The sequence below is a fragment of the Narcine bancroftii genome, chromosome 4, assembly GCF_036971445.1.
Source record: "Narcine bancroftii isolate sNarBan1 chromosome 4, sNarBan1.hap1, whole genome shotgun sequence".
Taxonomy (NCBI): domain Eukaryota; kingdom Metazoa; phylum Chordata; class Chondrichthyes; order Torpediniformes; family Narcinidae; genus Narcine; species Narcine bancroftii.
Window position 1 is genome coordinate 64,072,642 of NC_091472.1, and position 24,342 is coordinate 64,096,983.

Genomic DNA, 24,342 nt, shown 5'->3' on the forward strand with positions numbered 1-24,342 from the left:
TATTTGGCACTTAGTTTTTTTTTAAATTTATATTTATTACACAAGATTTATTTATTTTTCCAGGGATGGGACTCGAGAAGGAGAACATGTCTCTCACAATGGCTTACCATCAGACCAGGAGTCCCCACGGGTTAGTTACCGCTCACAAAACTACCAAACGTACAAAAACTTTCAAAACAGACGAGCTGGGAATGAATGGGCCCGATCTGGATTGTGACATCCAACCCAATCAGGATGAAAATAAATGTACCTGCCTCACTAACCCATGCATTTATTCCCATTTAACTGCTACATTTTAGCAACTGCTTTCTTAATCTCAATCTTTTTTTCATGCAAAATATAGTTGAAGAGTATTTATCTATTTCAAGCATTCATGATACCTTTGGTGTTTTTAATGATCAGCAAGTTACTTTGGCAGCCTGCATTGGAAACGTAAATGAAACTTGATATTTTTATATGAAAATGAAAATTTTCATGTCAACTTGTCCTTTTACTAATTGGTCAAAAATTAATCACTGATGCTAGCAGATTCAGTGTAACTAATATGAAGATAAAGCGGCACATTTAGGAAGTAGTATTTACAACATTATTATAGCACCAGCAACGTGGGTTCGAATCCGGTCCTGTCTGTTAGGAGTTTATACGTTCTTCCATTGGCTGCATGGGTTTCCTCCATGAGCTCTGGTTTCCGCCCACCCTTCAAAAATGTACAGGAATTTTGTTGGTTAATTGGTGTTGTTACGAGCCCAGAGGACCCATAAACCCAGCAGCAATAGATATTCACCAAGACAAATGGTTACTTAAACAAAAGTTGCTTTTAATTATCTTTAAACATGAAAACAGAATTGAACTTTAACTTATCACTATTAACTTACTTAACCAACTTAACCCCCTTCTAATTCTAAGTGCATGCGTATGTAATGTGTGTGTAAGTTCAGAAATGTTCGTTAGTTCACAGTCCAATCTCAGTTCTCATTCCTCCAAGTTCACTGGTTGTAGGCAATTCTTATACTGTGCACAGAATTTAACATTTATAAAGTTCACCAGGCTTTGATGCTTAAAAGGTAAATGATTACCGCTCAGGAAGATTCTTGTCGGTTTTCAGAGAGAGATTTGTTGTTCCTTTTTAATCAACCACTTCAGTGTCTTGCTGACAAAACTTGCTCCTTCAGGGTTCTCCACATGGTAACCTCTTTCTTTCAGGTCACCACAGAGTTCCTTTCTGTTTCACTTATTCCAAGTGAAACATTAGACAGCCAGTCCTCTCCTCTTGCATGAACCACAAGGGCTTTGACCAGGTCGTCTTACAACAGGGTTTTCCACAAGCTTGTCAGCTTATCCTGTTCCAGTCCCAGCTACTTCTGCTGGCTGTAACACTGTGCAAGTGATCTCTGTCTGTGTGTGTGTCTCTCTCTCTGACTCTCTGAGAAAAAGTTGTTTGACTCTCCCTACTTGCAAAACCACATGATCCTCTCAGAACAGCAAGTTCTCTTCCAGTCAGCAGCGTCTTCGACATGCTCTTTCATCTGTTGCCTTTGTAAACAACAATCCATTAGTGAAGTCTCTTGACCACTCTTCAGAGCTCTTGCAAAAGCTCTGAAGCCAATATGTCTAGCATTAGCAGAGCTCCAGTTTTTCAAATAAGATCTGTTTTAAAGAGTTTGTATGTGACCTACTCTAACAAACCTTTCCCAATTTATCTCAAAAAAACATATCTATTTATATCAAAATACACTGTCACAGTGTACAATAAAATCCCCATCATCCGGAATTCAAGCAACCAGCAAAAAAAATTACGGAAAATGAATAGTTAAGAAATATGTAAGTTTAAAATTGGTGCCCCTAGCAGTTAGTTCGCCATTCACGCAATCTCAAGTTACCAGAAAATTCACTTATCCAGCATCTACCAATCCTCTTAGGTGCTGGATACTGGGGGTTTTAGTGTAAATTTAGAGGGTACAGGCTCATGGCCTAGAAGGGCCTGTTAAAGTGCTGTATGTCTAAATTTAAAATAATTCAGAAGTGATTCTTGTTAAAATTGAGCAGCAATCCAAACTTGAATATAAGATGTGAACATTTTTGAGTATTGTTTGGTTACAACAGATGATTGGGGGAACTAGCCATTAAATAGCTTCATCACACAGTAAATAATTCATGATCTATGGAAGGAGTTTTATTTTCTATAACTGATTTTAATAAGATTACTAAAGCTTTTTGGGTTTATGTTACATATGCATTATGATGATAGGTGCAGACTTCTCTCTGATTATGTAATAACAAAATATTGTTGATGAACTACTTACGATAATTACAGGTAATGAAGTCTCTTAGTACATTCTGCTGTGTTTTCCTACTCTATTCTTTGGTAGTGAAAAATATGATGGCAGTGATCTCATCTTAGCTCATTAGTATTCTTAAAGACCTGCACACAAGTTAATAATGCTGACTTTCTTTTTAAAAGAAAAATACTGAAATACGCCTGAGTACACTCAAATGTACTCTTTGGACTACCACTGTAGTTCCTGGGACCACCTATTTCTCACACTGATGTACCTTTCTCACTCTGTTCATTGTTACCGAGCTATTCTGGTTTAATCTCCTGGATGTAAATCACATGTATTACTGCATAACTTATGAAACCCCTCCCTCCCCCCCAAAGTATCTTTTCATTAATATTCACTGTTCACTCAAAATAAACTTCTGGATTTTTTTCCTTCCGATGATCCATTACACATATAATTACTGTGCTGGTTCCACAACTGAGCCATCATGTGTTCTTTTGCAGTTAAGGAAGCAAGCAGAAAGTTTGCATACTTCACATTCTCCTGGTCACTAGACTTCAAACATTTAATATCTTTCATCAAGAAATGAAGAAGGTTTCTATAGCAAAATTCAGCAGAAACTTTGCATTACACAGTACTATTCCTAATGAGGAATGTAATTCTAAAACATTACCAGAAGTCTTTCCCTTCATAACATTCTTAATGTTAAACTTTAGTTGCTGAAAGCCTTGTTTATTTACAAACAGACAATTTGCTTCTCAACAAAAAATCAAAACTCCTGTTATGTGCATGTCTAGTCCCTCCAGAATTTCAAGATTTCCTTGCCTTGATATGGTGGCAGTTATCTTGATTTCAAAGATATTTGGATATTTTATATTGTCCGATCTCTTGTGGCCTAAAATATTCATGAGGTAACTATGTCTGCCTACAAAATTTTACGTTTCTGGTTTTGTCCTCAAACATTTGGTAAAGGGATGCATAGGATCAAGTTTTGATGAAAGGCCCTGGATCTGTTTCTTTTTCGACAGATGCTGCCTGACTAAGTGTTTCCAGCATTTTTTTTTTTAATTTCCAACATCTGGAGTTTGCTTTTGATATGCCTGTGCAGAATCAAGATTTTTTTTTTAAAAATGGCTTTTCACCAACCAACTCAACAAACAAATGCTGTGTTGTTAAAAAGGCGAGCTCTCCACTGGCCACCGAGACAGAGGTGCACCAAAGAAGAGGTACAAGGACTGCTTAAAGAAATCTCTTGGTGCCTGCCACATTGACCACCGCCAGTGGGCTGATATTGCCTCCAACCATGCATCTTGGCGCCTCACAGTTCGGCGGCAGCAACCTCCTTTGAAGAAGACCGCAGAGCCCACCTCACTGACAAAACACAACGGAGGAAAAACCCAACACCCAACCCCAACCAACAAATTTTCCCTTGCAACTGTGCCTGCCTGTCCCTCATCAGATTTGTCAGTCACCAACGAGCCTGCAGCAGACGTGGACATACTTCTCCATAAATCTTCGTCCGCGAAGCCAAGCCAAAGAAAGAAATAAGAATGTCCTGATTGAGCATTACTTTATAATTGCTGTAAACTTGGAATCTGTACTCTGCTTTTGGTTCAGTCACTGCAGGCAAACTTCACGAATATGTTCCTTAGAACATAGCCCTTCGGACCTCAATATTGTGCTGAACCATATATTCCTTAAAATTATACTGAACCCTCCCTACCTCGTAACCCTTTATTTTTCTTCAAACATGTGCCTGTCTAAGAGTCTCTTAAATGTCTCTAATGTTTCAGCCTTCATCACCATTTCAGGCACCCACAACTCTGCATATTTAAAAAAACACACCCCTGATGTCTCTCCTAAACTTCCCTCTCTTCACTTTGTACACATGTCCTCTGGTGTTTGCTATTCCTTCCCTGGGAAACAGGTGCTGGCTGTCCACCCTATCAATGCCTCTCATAATCTTGTAGTCCTCTATTAAGTCTCCTCTCATCCTTCTTCACTCCAAAGTGAAAAGTCTCAGCTGTGTTTACCTTGCCTCATAAGACTTTTTTCCAATCCAGGTAAATCTCTGAATCCGCTCCATAGCTTTCATGTCCTTCCTATAATGAGGTGAATAAACCTGAACATAATACTCTTTAAGTATGGTCTCACCAGAGATTTGTAGAGTTGCAACGTGGCCTCTCGACTCTTGAACTCAATTTCCCTATTAATGAACCCCAACATCCCATAGGCCTTCTTAACTATCTTATGAACCTGTGTTGCAACCTTGAGTGATGTATGGATTTGGACCCCAAGGCCCCTCTGTTCATCCATTAACCCTGTTCTCAGCATTCTGGTTTGCCCTTCCAAAATGCATCACCTCACACTTATCTGGACTGAACTCCATCTGCCACTTTTCTGCCCAACTCTGCATCCTACCTATATCCATTTGTAACCTACGAAACCTTCAGCACCATCCACAACTCCTCAAAATTTTGTATCAGCCGCAAACTTACTGACCCATTCTTCCATCTCTTTACCGAGGTCATTTATGAAAATCACAAAGAACAGGGGTCCCAGAACAGATCCCTGTGACAGAATATTTTCCTTTCTCTACAACTCTTCTTTCTACATGCAAGCCAATTTTTATCCACACAGTCAATGTTCCATGGATCCCATTCCTCATGACTTTCTGAACCAAGTCTCTCATGGGAGACCTTGTCAAATGTTTTACTAAAATCCATATTGACCACATCTACCGCCCGACCCTCATCAATTTTTTTTTGTTACCTCCTCAAAAAAACTCAATTAGGCTCGTGAAGCATGCCCTTCCCTTCACAAAGCCATGCTGACTATCCTTGACTAGTCTTTACTTCTCCAAATGCTTATAGATCCCACCCTTAAGAATCCTCTCCAATAGTTTGCACACGACTGACATAAGGCTCATTCATCTATAGTTCCCAGGATTCTCCCTGTTACAGTTTTAAAGCAAGGGGACCACATTTTCTGTTCTCCAATCCTCCAGCACCTCCCCTGTGGCCAAAGAGGACTCAAAGATCATAGCTACTGCTCCAGCTCTCTCTTCCCTCATTTCCCACAACATTCTAGGGTATTTGCATCTGCCCATGGTGACTTAATAATCTTAATGTTTTTAATAAGATCCAACATTTCCTTTTCCTTAATTTCAACATTATGCAGCACACAAGTCTGTTCTATCCTGACCTCACCCAAATCAAGCTCCTTTTTTCTTGTGAATACTGAAGCAAAGTATTAATTTAGGACCTTCCCAACCTCGTCGGCCTCCAGACACATGTTGCCTCCTTTTTCCTTTAGCAGCCCCACCTTCATTCTCTTCATCCTTCTGTTCTTCACATATGCATAGAATGACTTGGGGTTCTCCTTAATCCTATTTGCCAAGACCTACTCATGCCCCCTTCAAGCTCTCCTGAGTCCTTTCTTAAATTCCTTCCTGTCTACCATAAAATTCTCATGAGCTCTTCCTGTGTTTTGCTTTCAAAATCAAATGTATTCTTCCTTCTTCCTCTTGACTAGCTGCCTCACCTGCTTCATCAACCATGGTTCCCTTTTCCTACCATCTTTTCTTTGTCGCAGTGGGACAAACCTATCCTGAACCCAGCACTAGTGGCCCCTAAACTTCCTCCACAAGTCCTGTGCTTTCACCTTTGAACATCTGTTTCCAATTCACTCTCACTGGTTCCTGCCTCATCCCATCACAATTAGCCCTTCCCCAATTAAACACTTTACCATTTGTCTGTTTTTATCCTGGCCACTTACTGTGTGAGGATCCTTCTTGAACACACCTGACAAATTCAGCCCATATATCCATGTTGAGTCAGGAAGTGCTTGTAAATATTAGGGAAGTTGGTCTCCCATTACAACAACCCGGTAATTTCTGCACCATTCCAAAATCTGCCTACTTATCTGCTCCTTGGTGTTCCGAGAGCTATTTTGGAGCCTATAGATTACTCCTTGTACAGTCATTTCTCCTTGTTTAGAGCTTAGTCAGCTCTTCATCCATATATACAGTGAGGGTAATCTGATGAACATTGCTGTACACCTTTTGTTTTCATTACAATATTTGCCTTAATCCCTTTTATTTCTGAATAAGAATCTTGGAAAAAAATTAGGAATATCTTCCTATAAATTTTTTTTTTAAATGCTTAAAATTCTTAGCAGGTCATTAATCTTGGAATGGAAAGCAAGAGATTAGGTTTCAGATTGAAGAACCTTCAGAAGTCGGAAATCCTTCATTCAATCTTGAAAATTTGAACTAATTCTCACCTAGCAGATGACGTCTTTCGTGACAACCAAGAGGTATTTTTCACTCACACTTCCCTCCCTGGACTGTCCAGGGTGCCACAAATAAATCTTTAAATCTGGAATATGTGATGGTAAAGGTACAGGACCAAAGTGCTACTTATAACTGAAGGGTAGGATGCACTGTTCATCTGTACAGTGAGAGCTTTCCTATTAATCTTCAATTTCATCGTAACATACTTTAGTCTGCGTTACTTTTGGTTCTTGATCTTATGCTTAACAATCCAAAATCCTCGCCATCATTTTAACCTTCCTGATTGTAAATACCCACTTTGACATTTCTAGTAACTGTTATCAGGACCTTCTTTGTTTTTTTGACTGCAGAGTTGAGGTTATGTCCTCCCTCTTTGAGAAAAAAAAGTACCTTCTGAGTTTTAAAAAAATAGTAATTTGAGTGGTATACCCGATGGTATCTGTTATGCCTCCTGTGGCATAATGCTGTTTGGATTAGTTTGGTATGGTAAATTTGACCTGTACCCTTTTTTTAATATTCTATTTTAAAACTTTCATACATGTAGTAATCAAAATTTCTGATAATGCAAGTTCGAGAAAAAATATAGTTACATACATAATGGTATTCACCCCTACCCCAAAAACACCACCCTTCCCAACCCCCCCCCCCCAAACAGTTAATATACATGATATAATATAGTTATATAAACATAAAGAAAAGAAGAAAATATTTTTTTAGGATTACACAGAGATGTCGTCTAACACAGAGATATTCTTCATTGCAAATCGGGGAGGATCTCACAGGTATGGAAGAGTAGAGAGGGCATTATTACAAATTCAAATATTTAGACATATGGGTGACAAATTTGCAGAAATATAGTGTATTTGTTTCTCAAGCTATATGTTTTACCAAAGGGATAAAACTTTGAATTTCTGCATGCTCTCTTGGCATACCTAAAAATGTATCAGAATTCCAAGTGACTGCAATACATTTCCTACCCACTGCCAAGGCTAATTTGAAAAATTCCAATTGGTATACAGATAGTTTTTGTTTACCTTTAATATTTCCTAATGAAAATAAATCTGAACTTCGCAGGAAAACAGTTCCTGTAACTTGTTCCAAACAATTTTGTAAATCTGCCCAAAGGGGCATTAGGACAAGACCAAGTAGAATGCAAAAACATTCCTACTTCTTCATTACACCTAAAGTATTGGTCCAATAAATCTTATTTAAATCTATTCAATTTCTGTGGTGAAAGATATAACTGATGCAAAACATTATATTGAACTAATCTGTATAAATCTGCCCATATTTGCTCATCAGTTACAATATTCAGATCTATTTCCCACCTCTGCCTGGACATATGAAGTCTTCGTTTACGAGTTCAAACTTGTAATAGATAATATATCATAAAAGTAAACTTTTTAACAATTTCTATCCTAATACAAAGTTCAACTTCAGTACAACTAGGCAACAACATATTTGGTCCTGTTACAAGCCCAGAGGACTCCAAAACCCAAAGCAATAGATATTCACCAAGATAAATGGTTATTTAAACAAAAGTTGCTTTTACTTATCTTCAAACATGAAAACAGAATCACACTTTAACTTATCACTATTAACTTAACTAACCTAACTTAATCCCTTCTAATTCTAAGCGTACGTGTATGTAATGTATATGTAAGTTCAGAAAAGTTCTTTGATTCACAGTCCAATCTCACTTCTCATTCCTCCCAAATTGCAGGCAATTCTTATACTGTGCACAGAAGTTCACCAGGCTTTAGTGCTTGAAAGGTAAATGATTACTGCTCAGGAAGGTTCTTGTTGGTTTTCAGAGAGAGATTTGTTGTTTGCTGGACACCCATAACTGATTCCTTGTAACCAGCCACTTCAGTGTCTTGCCAAAGAAACTTGCCCCCTCAGGGTTCTCCAGATGATAACCTCTTTCTTTCAGGTCACCACAGAGTTCATTTTTGTTTCTCTTATTTCAAGTGAAACATTAGGCAGCCAGACCTCTCCTCTTGCATGAACCACAAGGGCTTTGACTAAGCTGAATTAAGCAGTCACAACCCATCTTCCAAATGGAGTTTTCCACAAGCTTGCCAGCTTGTCCTGTTCTATTCTCAGCTGCTGCTGCTGAGTTAAACTTCAGAACTGAATTCTCTCTCTCTCAGAAAAAAACACATGTTTGACTCTCTCTGCTTGCAAAACCACATGAAAGCAATAGACAAACGATCCCACAGTGCTCTATGTAAGAACTCGCCAAACTGACAGTGAATGGTCAGTTAACAGAGAGAGCGTCCACACAGTTATTATTTATGTTATTATACTGTTTACATGTGTGAAATTTAAAGTATGAAGCAAACCTCTTGCTTTTGGGGTCTGGGAGTCCATTTGACCTCCATGTGATTACCATGGGAGATCTTGACATGCAAGAGCTTATGAACTTGAAAAACTTTTTTTATAAACTTTATTCGTTCAAAAGACAAATAGTACATAACATATACAACAATTAACCATAAACATGAACGTCATTTTTTTAATATATAGAAAAAAAGAGGGAAAAAAAAGAACCCCACCCCCTTTCAGCCAACTCTCCTAAGGAGAGCCATAAAGAAAAAATAATTAAATAAAAATTAAATATACATATTAAGATCTAATCAATGTTAATTGAAATGTAAATATTCTGAATATAACAACCACTTATTAATAAAAAAACTATAATTATCACATGAAACATATGTAATTTTTTCCATTATTAAACAATATTTCATCTCATTATGCCATCTATTAATCTCAATCATATTTGTATCTTTCCACGTACTAGCAATACATTTTTTCGCTACAGATAAAGCTAAATATACAAAAGCAAGTTGAAACTTATTTAATCCCAATCCTTTCAGAGGTTGCAAACTACCCAATAAAAATACTGTCGGATCTAAAAGTATTTAATCTTATACAGGTATTCTAAAAACAATTGAATTTTCTTCCAAAAAGATTGTATATGTATACATGACCAAACAGCATGAAAAAAACTTCCAACAGAATTACCACATCTAAAACACAAATCTGATTCATGAAAACCATACTTTTTAAAAATTTTTCAGGTGTTAAGTATAATTGATGTAAAAAATTATAGTTAATCATTGCATAACGTGCATTTATCAATCTAGTTACACTATCATAACAAATATAAAAATGCATCTGAAATAAATATTTCATCATCTACATTTGGGGCATAAATATTAAGTAAAGTCCAAAATTCACTAAAAATCTTACAATTCAATTTAAGAATACATCCTGCCTTTTCCTCCATTGATTGTAATTCAAAAGATAAATTTTTATGTATCAAAATTGCTACACCTTTAGCCCTAGAATTAAATGAAGAAGAATATACATGCCCAACCCAGTCCCTCTTTAATTTTATATTTTCCTTGACATTCAAATGTGTTTCTTGTAAAAAAGCAACATCAATTTTCATTTTCTTAATATACGCCAAGACTCACTTACGGTTGATCGGACTGTTTAAACCTCGAACATTAAAAGTAGCAAACCTCAACTTCGACATATCAACTAATATTACTAAATACCAATAATATCTTTATATGAAAACTCAAATCAACGTATATAGGCCCTCTAATAGGAGAAAAAAATCACAAATTAAAAGCTAATAAAATGAAAATTAAAAAAAATAAAAAAAAAAAAAAGAAACCCCCCCCCCCCCAAAAAAAACTACCGAAGGGTAGTAATCCCTAAACAAAAATTGGGTGTGGGTCACCCACCGGTAGCTGATGACTAGTAAAGAACTTAGAGCAAATCTCTCCCTCCCCAGCTAAACAATGAATAACATCAAAATATCATAATAACTAAAAAAAATAGAGTAAGAAAAAGAAAATTCTTCTGTTCATCCAAGAGATTCCAATCTTGAAGATCCCATTTCAGAAGAAGTTAGAGTCTTTCCATTCCCATTTCTGCCATTTCTTCCATTTCCAGAACAACCAGATTTTTCTTTAGGAGACAATGGTGGACTACGTCTTTGTCCTCTTATATCTGGCAATGAATCAGCAAAAATCATTGCTTCACGATCATTCTCAAAAAAACGAAATTGAGAGTCTCCATAAAACACCTTCAACACTGCCGGGTAGCGAAAAGTAGACTTATAACCTTTACGCCACAAAACTTCTTTAACTGGATTAAATCGACGTTGACATTGAATGACATCTTGACTCAAATCAGGATTAAAAAAAACTCTGCTATTCTGAATCAATAACAGAGTTTGTCGTTGTTTCGCATTTTGCACTGCTAGTCGAAGTATTGCTTCTCTGTCCAAAAAATTCAAACATCGAATTGTTACCGGTCTCTGTGGTTGACCAGCTAAGGGTATTCTTCTTAAAGCTCTGTGGGCTCTTTCCAGTACCAAGCCTCCAGAAAAAAATTCTTGCCTTAATACTTGTGGGATCCAGTCTTTAAAAAAACGAAGAGGATCTTGTCCTTCTATACCTTCTGGCAAACCAAAGATTTTCACATTATCCCTTCTACTTTGATTCTCCAAGTAGTCTATTTTCCTCTCTAACTCCTTCTCGCGTTCTCCCAATTCTATGACTGATATTTCAACTTTCAACACTTTTTCTGTGTTAGAAGCCACTTGTTGTTTACAGTCCAAAAAAGCAATCTGAATTTTTTAAAATTCTTCATAAGATGCATCCACACGTGCTTTAACTGTATTCAATTCTGAACTTATACTAGCATTCATTTGAACCATCTTATTCATTAAAGGTTGGATGAGTGCATTTAACTGCATACACTGTAAATCAGAAAAGCTCAGCCCTGCTTTCTCTGACGTAGTGGCAGAACCAGGTAACTGGATTTTCTTATGATCCCAGTCCACTACCGCAGTTTTAGACAAATGGAAGAACATGACTAAAGTTTTGTGTAGGCCATGGACAGTTGTCATTGATGCACAATCACTGTGCTGTAATGCAGACTTTTTAATAATGAAGAGGCTTAATTGGACATTGTTGCAGTTGAATATTGACTATTCATTATACAATCTGTCTTTATACAAATAGGTATCTCATTATACTCTGCTTTGCCTCATCAGTACTTATTTTATTTTCAAATTAGTGTTAAAATAAGTATTGTTTTTAACTGTTAAACCTACATCCCAAGCCCATTTTAGGTTGAGTCCAGATTAAAAACAAGCCAATCCTGCAGTCACCAGAATGGTGAGGATCTGCTTTCCCACTGACTCGCATATCAGCACATACTGTAGTGAAAGGCATCTCTGATGATTACTGAGAGAAAGAGACGCTGTGATTGTAGTAAAACACCGAAATGCTGGAGGAACTCAGCTGGGTATTCAGCATCTAGGATCTTTTTGAGAAAAATATATTGCTGAAGTTTCGGGCCTGAGCCCTTTAAGAAAAGGCAGAACCAGGATATAACAAAATCTCAGAATTCAAACAATGGGGGAGGAATCCAGACCAACAAAAGGTGTTAATTAGATGTGTTAAGGATCTAGGTGTAATTTTTCTTGACTGCCTTCTGATTTGGTATTCAAGACATGATATGAATAAACTGAAGGATACTTGCATGGAATCTTATTAGATTTCTTACATAACTGTAAAGTTGAACATACATAACAATGTGTATTTTAAAAAGATTGTGTATCAGTCTGGTTTGTTGCAACACAATGTTCCTAGATAATGCTGATGGTTAATTCTGTTTTCCTGGAGAAATTAGCACAATTTTTCCAAAAAGATAGAGCACTGAGGAGTGTGATAAAACAGGAACCTGGGAATGTAGATACATCATTCCCTGAAAGTAGTGTCACAGGTGGATTGAGTTGTAAAGAGAGATTTTGGCATATTGGCCTTTATTGAGTATAAGAGTTTATGTTATGGCCAAGTTGTATTAGACATTCGTAAGGTATTTGGAGTATTGTGTGCCATTTTGGTCACCTAACTGCAGGAATGATAACAATAAGATAGAAAGAGTGCAGAGAGGATTTACTAGGATGTTGCCCAAACTTCAGGAACTGAAGGTTAAACAGGTTAGGACTTTATTCCCTGGAGCATAGAAGAATGAGGGAAGATTTGATAGAGGTATTTAAAATTAGGAGGGGGATAGACAGAGTAAATGTAGATAGGCTTTTTCCACTGAGAATAGATTAAATACGAACCAGAGGATGGGTTAAGAGTGAAAGGGGAAAAATTTAGGGGGAATGTGAAGGGGAACTTCACACAAAGAGTGGGGGAATGTGGAATGGGCTACCAGCTAAATTGGTGAATGTGGGCTCAATTTTAACATTTAAGAAGAATTTGGACAGCTACATGGATGGGAGAGATATGGAGGGCTGTGACTGGATGCAGGTCAGTGAGACTAAGCAAAAAATAAATGGTTCAGCAGACTAGAAGGGCCAAAGGGACCTGTTTCTGTGCTGTAGTGTTCTCTGGTTCTAGAAGATTGGGTAGTGAACTAACTATGTTAGTAATTTCCTAAGTGTTCTTTGCAAAGTTTGCGAATTGGACTCGAAATGAAATGGTACTAGGAAAATGCATACATTGGAATCCAAAAAGAAATGGCCACTTAAAGTTACCAGTAAATCATTTTGAAGCCTTGATAAATTTTGAGATTTTTTTCAAATTTTCATGTACCATTATTGCAGGGTAAGGGTGAGGTGTTCATGTAGAAAAATGAAGAGAAAGTGGTAAATGATGATTCAACTCACACAGGGGCAACAAAACAGAACCTGTTTTGTGTTACTCCACCACCCATACTTTTGATGAGGAAGATGACCATTGATTGTCAGGTGACTTATGAAAGTAGGTTACATTTTGATGGTGGATAATTAACTTGGTACCTTTACTTTTCAAGCAAAACCACATTTTAACTTGAAAATCAAAACCAAAATTTATTGACATAAACTTGTGTAACAAAATTCATTGTTTTACGACAGAATTATCGTGCAAACTTACGATAAAATATATTTCCATAAATACACTATTTAAAAAATAAATTATTTTAAAAGAAAAGGTGAGGTGTGTCTGTGGTTCATTGTCTATTCAGATATCTGATGGCAGAGGGGAAGAAGTTGTATTTGTACCGTTAGGTGTTTGCCTTCAGGTTTCTGTACCTGAATTTAGGTGTAATTGAGCAACACAGGTTTAAATGGTTTAAATCAGCTTCTACTGTGCTGTAAATAATTTTTTTAATGTAAAATTTATAAAGAAGGCATACCCTGTGTGGTGAGGGTCCTTGATGATAGAAGTTGGTTTCTTGAGACACAGCATCTTTAGATGACCTTTATAGAGTAAAACTAATTCCCATGATAGGGCTGGCCGAGTTCACAACTCTCTGTAACCTTTTCCTGTCCTGTGCACTGCACTTCCATACCAGGCAATGATGCAGCTAGTCACAATGCTCTCCATAGTCCACCTGTATAAATTTCCAAAAGGCTTTGGTGACAGACCAAATCTCCTCAAACTCCTGATAAAGTATAGCCACTGGCGAGCCTTCTTCATGATTCCATCAACATGAGAAACCCAGGATAGATCTTCAAGAGATGTTGGCACCCTGGAATGTGAAATTCTGTACCCTGTCCACTGTTGACCCCTCAATTTGAACTGGTTCATGTTCTCCTGGTTTCCCCTTCCTGAAGTCCATTATCAGTTCCTTGGTTTTGCTGAGTGCAAAGTGGTTGTTGTGACACCACTCAACTAGCTGATCTGTCTCACTACTATGCACTTCCTCATTGCTTCTGTGGTACTGCCGACAACTGTGGGGGCCATCGGCAAATTTGTAGAATGCAACTGAATTGTGCCTGGCCACACAGACACAAGGTGTATAGAAAGTAGAGCAGTGGGCTAAGCATGCATCCTTCATCCTTGAGATGTGCCTGTGTTGATTGTCAATGAGGAGGAGATATTGTTACTGATCTGCACTGATTGTAAACTTCCAATGAGAAAGTCAAGGATCCAATTGTAGAGAGAGGTGCAGAGGCCCAGGTTTTAAAGCTTGCTGACCAGTACTGAGGGGATGATGGTGTTGAAAGTGGAGGTGTAATCGATGAAATATGCCAGAGAAAATGAGAGGTCATACAAGAAAGATAAATTAATGAGAAATGAAGTGGTTTCCTTTGTTTAAATTGCACTTTATTTGTAATTAGTGCTGAATGAAATAAAATATCCTTAATAATTCACTATAGTGCAAGGCAGAAAGCATCAGCACATGATGTTAAGTTGGCACAATTTGCAAAGAGATTAACGCAGCACTGTTACAAAGTCAGCAATTGAAAATGGGGTTTGAATCCCATGCAGTCTGTAAAGAGCATGTACATTCCCCTTGCTTCTACATGGGTTTTCCCCAGGTGCTCCGGTTTTCTCCCACTATTCAAAAACTTATCAGGGGTTGAGGGTTAATTGTGTGCCACAGGCTCATGGGCCAAAATGGCCTGTTACTGTGCTGAATGCCTAAATAATAAGTAAATAAATAGGGTTAGAAGGATTAAACAATTTATTTGCATGTTTAGAAGCTGCTAATTTAATTTGTGAACAAGGTATTATTTTACTTACAACAAATGTTCTCAGGCAGCACTTTGACATCACTAAACAGTGCCAGTGTTTTTAGTGTAATTTTTTCTAAGTATTATAAAGAAATAGATTTTTAAGTTAATGTTGAATAGCAAAAAAATAAATTAAAATAAGATTATTTCCTATGATGGAACATCCATTCACTTTTTTAGGTGCAATGGTCTTGAATGATTTCAAAAATATTCAAAATACGGGCAATGCTGATTGGTCAGGTGGTATCTAGAAAGAGAAAAAGAATTAACATTTCAGTTCAAAAGAGTCTAATAAAGAATCTTCAGCCTGAAATTTTAATTCTGCTTCTCTTTCCACTGATGGCAACTGGCTGGCTAAATAGTTCCAATATGTTTTGTTTTGTATTCATATTTCCAGTGTAACCAGTCTTTTGATTTGCAATTATAGATTTCTCAGCACTTTCCTGTGAACTCTGAACAAATGGAATAGTATTCATGAGTTCTGTGCACTTCTTGTAGGATTATGTATTTGGGGTTTTTTTTCTCCACTATTGTGACAAATTGTGCAAGCCAGAACTGAATCTATTTCCTTCATAAATAACCATACAATGGCAAACATTTCAGTGTGTTGACAAATGAGTTGTTAGAATCTGAAAAAAAGTAACATACAATTTTATCAATTGTAGTAGTTGGACTCTTTATCATGGAGTGGCAAAATCAACGTATTAAATTAATTGAGATACCTGCTGTAAGAAATTGTGTTTAACTTAACTTTTGTGTGTAAACATCAATTAGTTCTCAAACATTAAAATGTATTATTATTCCTTTCATAAGATCCTACAAAATCTTAAGCAGCTTAATGGACAAAATTCACATGATTTACCAATATATTCTCTTATTTTCTGACTAGAATTCAACTTTGGCCCAGTTAAAATTACTGTCTTTAACTAATTTCCTTACATTATTGTAAAATGTAGTTTACCACTGATTAATCTTAATTACTTAATGCAAGTGAATGTTGTTAATGCATGTTCATTACAATTACTGTCTAATACAATTAATTTTGGTTCAGTTGTGACAATGACTGCTGTCACCAGGTTGAATATTCCAGAAATGCAAATGTATAAAAGCAAAGTTATAAATGGAATAAATTACTGTTTGTTTTAATTTTGTTCTAACTTTCATTAGATAAACAAACTCCTGTCATGTTTATGTTTCATGTTTTTTGCATGCAATTAACATGTCCTAATTATTAAAATTAAATTGAATGTTTTCTTCAATAACTTTTTATTTAAGTATTTGCAAGCAAATATTGTCAGAATAATTTATTATCTGTTCTGAAACCCAAAAGCCCCAAATTAGTGTTTTTTTGAAAATGTATTTCGTAGTTTCAGTCAATATTTTGAGGTTTTCTGCCGTTTATTAACTCTGGTTTGACTTGTTATTTCTATCCGCTGTTTTACCAACTTCCTTGCCTGCCACAGACTATTTTCTTACTTCAAATCGAGTTTGCATTGAAATAAAAGAATCTGTGTGAGATTATAAAATGTTATAAACCTTTTAAATTTGACCAGACAGAAATCAATCATGTTGAAAATGCATTTATCTTAGAAAATTTTATAGAAAAACATAAATGATGATTCAGTGAAAGCGATGGCCAAGTAAACTGCTGGTCTTGCGGCAGAGTCATGGAGTCACACTGCAGGCTACATCCCTTCCTTGCTGTCCAAATTGGCTAGTCTGGGCTGGTTCCATTTGCCTACATTTGGTCCATATCCTTCAAGACACTTCCAATCCTTGTATCTTTCTAAATGGCTTTTAAACGTCAAAATCGTACCTGCTTGTTTTTCTTTAGCAGCTTGTTCCAGATAAGGATCTCCCTCTGAGTTAAAAAATTTGGCCATAAAAGCTTAAATATTGCCCTTAAAAAACTTAAATATCTCCTCAGTTGTCTACCCTGGGAAAAAGACTGTGAGCATTCACTTCATTCAAGTCCCTCGTAAATTTATAAGCGTCTATAAGATCATTCTTCAGCCTCCTTTTTTCCAGGGAATGAAGACCCACCCAATCCAAACTCTCCCAAAAGTTTAGGTCACCTCATCCTGGTAACAACATGGTGAATCTTCTCTGTTTATTTATTTTCGAGAAGAGAAGATGACTGGCATTTAAGTTTTAATAGATCTTGGGTTGACATAATATCTCTGTAACTCCAAATTAACAAGATGGAATGACAGTGTAAAGATGTTTTAGTTATTCACTATTAAATTAATTTCATCTTCAAATAAAGTAGTTGAGTTTCACAAATTTCATTTGATTAAAACTATAACTACTTAAACAGTTTAAAACATAAATGTAAAGTTAAATGTTCCTGTAATTTTTTAAAAATAATCTATAAAATATTTAACAAACTATGAATAATAATTACTGGGTGAAATGCCAAGAACATAAAGATAAAAATTGCTGATATATCTAAAATTTACAGGTCCTGTTTAAATATTCAGAGAGCTTTCAAAACCTTTCAGATGATTCAACATTTTGTGGGGGAAATGCCATTTACAGCAGAGGAGGAGAAAATAATCAAATTAAGGAGACATTACAATAATTGATTTGAGAACTAACATTCAGTATCTATTTCTGGAGTTTAAAGAAATGAAATATTGCCAAAAGCATTTTTATACCATGCTTAAGCACTTCTGTTAAAGGATGCACATATGGTCATATTTTAATTAAAAGTAATGTAACTTAAAATACTTAACAGTAGCCTATTCTTAGCAGTAATAAATTGTTATCTCAGTGTTGGCCTTTGTCAATTTGCTGCCTCCACCTAGTAAATATAGTTTAGAAAAATTGACAACACAAGTATCAGATACTCTGAATTTCTGTGGATATCTATCTATTGGAATTACAATCCAAATAATTTGGATGACTGGATTGTGAAGATTCCCACCCTATCCAGATAGAAACAGCAGAACTACTGGAAGCTTGCTGCTCTCTAGGTGTAAGGATCATACCGCAGCAAGCAACATGAACAACAAAGCAAGACTTGGGTCTCTGTTTTTAGGGGTAAATAACTGCATTGACTTTGAGTGGCTTTCTTTGCTTTATTTCAGTAACTTTAGTTCTATAATAATTAAAGTTTGAATTATTCTATTTAAATTGTTATTTGGATTGAAAACTGTGGTCTTTTATCTTTTCAAATCACAAAATAACTCTGCCTGGGTGATGGTCTGCATGATGTGATCTATAAAGATTGAAATCTTTGCATGCATAAATTATGTCTTAATTGGAAACTGTAAATGAGCATAAGCAAAGTCTTGTGTTTAGAGGACCCCACCCTGTTTTGGAGGTCAGTAGGTTTCAATAGTACCTCATAATTTATCTTTCTTTGCATGTCTGATTTTGGTCATTATCACTATTTCCTCTATTTCTCATGAGCAACATCATTATCACCACTGTGGAATTGTTTTTAGAAGAACTGAATATAGTGAGTTTCTTAGTCAGCATTGAAACTGATTTCCAGTTTGAATCTACTTTTTTTAATACTTGAAATAATTTAATTGCACTAAATTGAATGTTAGTAAAGAACAGCATTTTATTAGTGATGTCAAGAAACCGCATTGGGAGTATTTACAGTCTTTTACTAACCCCTTTTTTAAAAAAAATCATTATAGACTTTGTTTATACTCATTCTGTATTCATAACAGTTTACCTTGTCCAGGTCACTGTTAAATTTGCTGTGTGTTTAATCTCACTAGATGATAATCAATAATGTTGTGGAAGAATTACTTAAATTGGATCCCATTTGGATCATTTGTCAATCGTCTCTAATTTTCAGATTTGTCTATGCTGCTTGATAAAAGTCCTATGTGTAAAATTTGAGTTTGCCTTACTGATCCAAAGATTTTCAAGAAAATTTGGCAATACTAAGAACATAGCTCATTCTCTTTCCACCATAATTCATGCCCTCAACCACAAAGTCATTTTAAGATTTGCTTAAAAGTGATAGAAGTGATCTGAAGATCTAGGAGCAGTAAAACCTTTTCATATCCCATTCAAACTGCTTCATGTAAACTTGGATTCCAGAGTTGGCATCAACCATTTGACTATGATGACAACAGCACTAGTATTTGGTCCTTTCTATTCCTGTAAGGTGATTACCAATCCAAGAACCCGGAATAGAATTTTTGTTGAAATTCTTCCAAGTTGTAGTGTCACCCACAGCTATCGCTAACTCATTACATGACATGGAATTCAATTTGGATATTATTCATAATTCAGTGCAAAGCTGCACTGTGGACTTGGCCACAACACCTTTTGGAATGTGGCTGGCATTGTTAAAACAATTATTGTTCCTTTGGATTGTGACACATATCACTGAAAATACTAACCCCTCCAATTCTTATGGAAGTGATGACATTTTCAATGCATGAAATTATATACTTTAATTTTCAGTGTGTTTAGTTAGTCTATTTTTGGACTACATGTAACAGTAATTCATTTACTCTCCATTGAATTCAGATATCTGATACAATTGAAGCAAATGAGATGGTGAATGGCACCGCTGAACAGAGAACCAGTTCCAAAGAGCCCAGTCCTACAGCTTCACCAACTTCAGATCGTAAAACTAAGACCTCACCTTTACAGTCTCAATCTGCGACTTTGCCTGTGAAGTCACAAGAATCGCCCTCAGCACAGATGGAGGGCTTCCTGCATCGCAAACACGAATGGGAAGCCCACAATAAGAAAGCGTCAAGCAGGTAACATCCATTTCTGTGCATAGCTTGAGGTATGAACTTTTATTTTTGTTTTTAAGATTGAATACACGTTTCTCCTCTCCTATCCCTCCTGCATCTGGAAGACTCATGTATCTCCAATTAGGTGTTTTCCACTCCTGCTGTGACCTTGGGTTTAGTTGTGAAAAATCAACCCAGCACAATTCAGCACCTGCCTGAGGCCATTAACTTTTCCAGTTATTCTTCTTCTGGTATCTCTCCATGGTATTGAGGATGAGCACCATTACTTATTGTAGTTTCAGACATGGTGCATTGACACACAAAAAGGCAAATGATTATTTTAGTAATGTTGTAATATTATGCATTTAAGGGCTTGTATTTAAAGAAAAGAAAGGATTGGAATGTACTAAAATGATGTTCTTTTTGAGTTAAAGGTGCTTCTCAACAGGTTATAGACATTTAAAAGACCAGTTGGTCTTTGGGAGGAGGATCTGATTAATACTACCTAGCAGGTTGGACGATATTCCATCAGATAAATGCATAGACAGGTCCATTTTACTAAACCAATCCAAATAAAGTTGTGTAATACCACAAATATACTGGAGAAACTCAACAAGTCATACAATAGGATCCATAGAAATTAAAGGGTAACTAACTTTTCAGGCATGAGCCCTTCGTCAAGATGTGATTTTTTTTTAAAAAGTTGTATAATTTTAATCTGTTCTGAGTAAGTTGACATCAACCAAGTCGCTACTACAGATGGAGTGGATAGTTAGGAATGGTCTCCATTTTTGATCACTGTCCAATTACTAATTCTGACAAGTGTATGTATGCAAGTTGCAACTAGTCATATTTGGCTGTTGTGAATGCGCTGGTAATTTGAACTCTACTTGCAAACTCTGATAAGATTTTAGCACATCTGAATTATACCTGTTAAACACATCACAAATGAGTCCAGAACCAGATTATAAAAGTAAAACATTTTCAATTCAAGATATTGACTTTGCAGTATCCTATTATTTAAAATGTTGTTAACGATTGATTTTACTTTTGTGTTTCAGATCTTGGCACCATGTGTATTGTGTTATAAACAACCAGGAGATGGGTTTTTATAAAGATGCAAAGAATGCTAGTTCAGGGATCACATATCATGGTGAAGTTCCAATTGGCCTAAAGGAAGCACTATGTGAAGTTGCTGTTGACTACAAGAAGAAGAAGCATGTTTTTAAACTTAAGTAAGTGCTTTATTATATATATTTTTAAAATGTTAAATATGTAAGAAATAAGGTTAGCTCCCTTCACTTCTGTTTCAAATCAGTTAAACTTATCATAAGTATAAATTATATTTTAGAAGTTTAATAATGCTATTAGTTTCAAGATAATTATGGATAAGGAAAGGGCTGGTCCTTGGGTTGAGATTATAAATTGGAGTAAGGACAATTGTGAGGAAATGAGAAAGGATCAAGAATGCATGGACTGGAACAGGTTTTTTTCTGGTAAGGATGTGCGAGGTAAGTGGAAGGACTTGAAAGTTGAAATTTTGAGAGTACAGAGTTTGGATGTTCCTGTAAGCATTATAGGCAAAGTTAACAGGTATAGGGAACCTTGGTTTTGAGGGATATTGAGGATCTGGTTAAGAAAAAGAAAACTATAAAGCAGGTGTAGGCAACAAGGAGCAAATAAGGTTCTTGAGTATATAAAAAAAAGGAGGAAGAAACTGAATAAGAAAATCAGAAGGGATAAAAGAAGACATGAGGTTGCTTTGGTAGACAACGTGAAGGGAAATCCTAAGGGTTTCTACGAGTTTATTAAGAGCAAAAGGATAATATGGGACAAAATTACTCCCCTTGAAGATTGGAGTGGTTGGTTATGTATGAAGCCAAAAGAAATGTGGGAGATCTTAAATGGTTTTTTTTTTTGCATCAGTACGCACTCAGGAAACTGGCACAAGTCGAGGAAAGTAAGGAAAAACAAACAGTGAGGTCATAGAACCTACACAGATTAAAGAGGAGGTGGTACTTGCTATCTTAACGTGAATAAAGGGGCTGACAAGGTATTCCCTTGGATCTTGAGGGAAGCTGGTGCAGAAATTGCAGGGCCCCTGGCAGATGTATTTAAAATGTCCTTGGCCTCCAGTGAGGTACCAGAGGATTGGAGGGTACCTCCTATTGTTCCGTTGACCTACTACTGATATCAGGTGAGTCTTTCAACTTTGCGCCAAACTTCCTGAACTCTCTTTGTAGGACCTCTTCACCCTTCCTATCATGTCATTGGTCCCCACATGGACTATGACATCTGGCATTCCCTCCTGAGAATGCCATGAACTCAAGCTGGGATATTTCTGACCCTGGCACCAGGGAGGCAACATACTATCCAGGAATCTTGATCTCTTCCATAGAACCTCTTATCTATCCCCTAACAATGGAATCCTCTATCACTACAGCTTGCCTCTTCTCCTCCCTTTCCTTCTTAGCCACATGACCAGACTCTGTGCAGAGACTGACTGCTGTGGCTTGTGCCTGGTAGGTTATTCCCTCTGTTTTTGAGGGGAAGGGTCACAGGTCTGTTCTGCACTGACTGCCTGTTCCCTTTCCATCTCCTGACTGCCACCCTCCTCCTTAGAGTGATTGCGACTCTCTAATGACTATCAATCATCCCCCTCAGCCTCCTGAACGATCCGGAGTTCATCTAACTCTATCTTACTACTATACATTTAAATTCCCAATCATCTAGCCTCTGGACCATGAAGGGTTATATAGTTTTCTTTTTGTACCAATACTAATTCTTCAGGATTATTCAAATGCAAAAACTATTTCCAATTTCTCTATCATAATTTTGATAATCTTGCCTTTAATTAACTTTATTGACACAGAAAATAAGACTTTTAATTCATTTACCTGTTTGCTTCCTTTATTCCCATAGCCCATTTGGCCTAATTTGCCCAAGCATTTTATTTTCCCTTATTTAAGGATTTTTTTTTCTAGATTCTTTCCCATTTCTCGTCCTGCTATCTTCAATAGTCCTGCATACAGTTGACTTTATTCCTATCTGACATTTGGCATTTCTCTTTTTGATCCTGTTCTGGATGTTATCTGTGGGCATGAACTTTTTGTCCCATCTTCAAATCTGTTATCAAAACTCCTCAAAAAAAACTGACCCTTGACTACACTTGCATAGAAATTAATGCCCAGTCTCCAACCTCCTAAGACTGAATGTTTTTTCTGATTCCAAATCTAAGTTTACAATTCTGTTTAAAACACTTAGATTTTTGCTTTGGTTCCATCAGGGTACTGAAGTATTTCTTCTCATGACAGATGACATTTTTCATTGTCAGGAATATACTTTATTCTCCTCATATCTCATCCTTTAACACTGTTCACTGCTCTCTCATACTTCAATGCCGACTGCTACTGCCTTTGTTTGGTTTCATTCATTTTTTAATTGAATTGAAGTCTTTATGACTTCTCTTTCCCCTTTTCATTTTTCATCCACATGCTTTGCTCATCAATATCACTTAGAAATACAACATTGTCTCATGCATGCACTAATGACGTTCAACTATACGTTAGAACAGTTGTTTTCAAAGTTTTTCTTTCCCCTCACATACCACCTTCAGTAACCCCTATGCCATAGGTGCTCTGATTTTATTGTCTATATCAATGATCTGGTTGATAATGTGAGAAATTGGATCAGCAAGTTTGCTGCTGACACTAAGATTGGAGGTGTTGTGGACAGTAAGGAAGGCTTTCAAAGCTTGCAGAGGGATCTGGTCCAACTGGAAAAAATAGGCCAGAAAATGGCAGATGAAATTTAATGCAGACAAGTGAGAGGTATTGCATTTTGGAAGGACTAACCAAGGTAAAAGGTACATAGTAAATGGTAGGGCACTGAGAAGTGCACAGGAACAAAGGGATCCGGGAATATTAGATACATAATTCCCTGAAAGGGTGTCACATGTAGACAGGGTTGTTAAGAAAGCTTTTGGTATCTTGGCCTTTATAAATCCAAGTATTGAGTACAGGAGTTGGGATGTTATAGTGAGGTTGTATAAGACATCGGTGAGGCCAAATTTGGAGTATTATGTGCAGTTCTGGTTGCCAAACTATAGGAAGGATATCAATAAGATAAAAAGAGTGCAGAGAAGATTTATTGGATGTTGCCGGGTCTTCAGGAGTTGGTTAGGACTTTATTCCTTAGAGCGTACAAGAATGAGGGGAGATTTGATAGAGGTTTACAAAATTATGAGGAGAATAGACAGAGTAAATGCAAGGTGGCTCTTTCCACTTAAAAGGGACAGATAAATACAAGAGGACATGACTTTAGGTGAAAGGTTTAGGGAGAACATTAGGATAAATTCTACAGAGTGGTGGGAGTTTGAAATGGGTTGCCGTCTGACGTAAATGTGGGCTCACTCTTGTGTTTTAAGAATAAATTAGATACATGGATAGGAGTGGTCTGGAGGGTTATGGTATGGGTGCAGGTCAGTGGGACTAGAGCACACATGTCAAACTC

The 24,342-nt window shown here is 36.6% G+C and overlaps 1 protein-coding gene across 2 annotated transcripts in view; it reads left to right on the plus strand.

The window, feature by feature from the left end:
- sptbn1 (spectrin, beta, non-erythrocytic 1) overlaps positions 1 to 24,342 on the plus strand; it is a 300,080-nt gene that overhangs the window by 271,618 nt on the left and 4,120 nt on the right. For both annotated transcript variants that reach the window (XM_069931435.1, XM_069931436.1), the window contains 3 exons: positions 64 to 130; positions 19,616 to 19,854; positions 20,892 to 21,065. In XM_069931435.1, the coding sequence (XP_069787536.1) occupies positions 64 to 130; positions 19,616 to 19,854; positions 20,892 to 21,065 (480 nt within the window). The remainder of the gene's footprint in view (positions 1 to 63; positions 131 to 19,615; positions 19,855 to 20,891; positions 21,066 to 24,342) is intronic.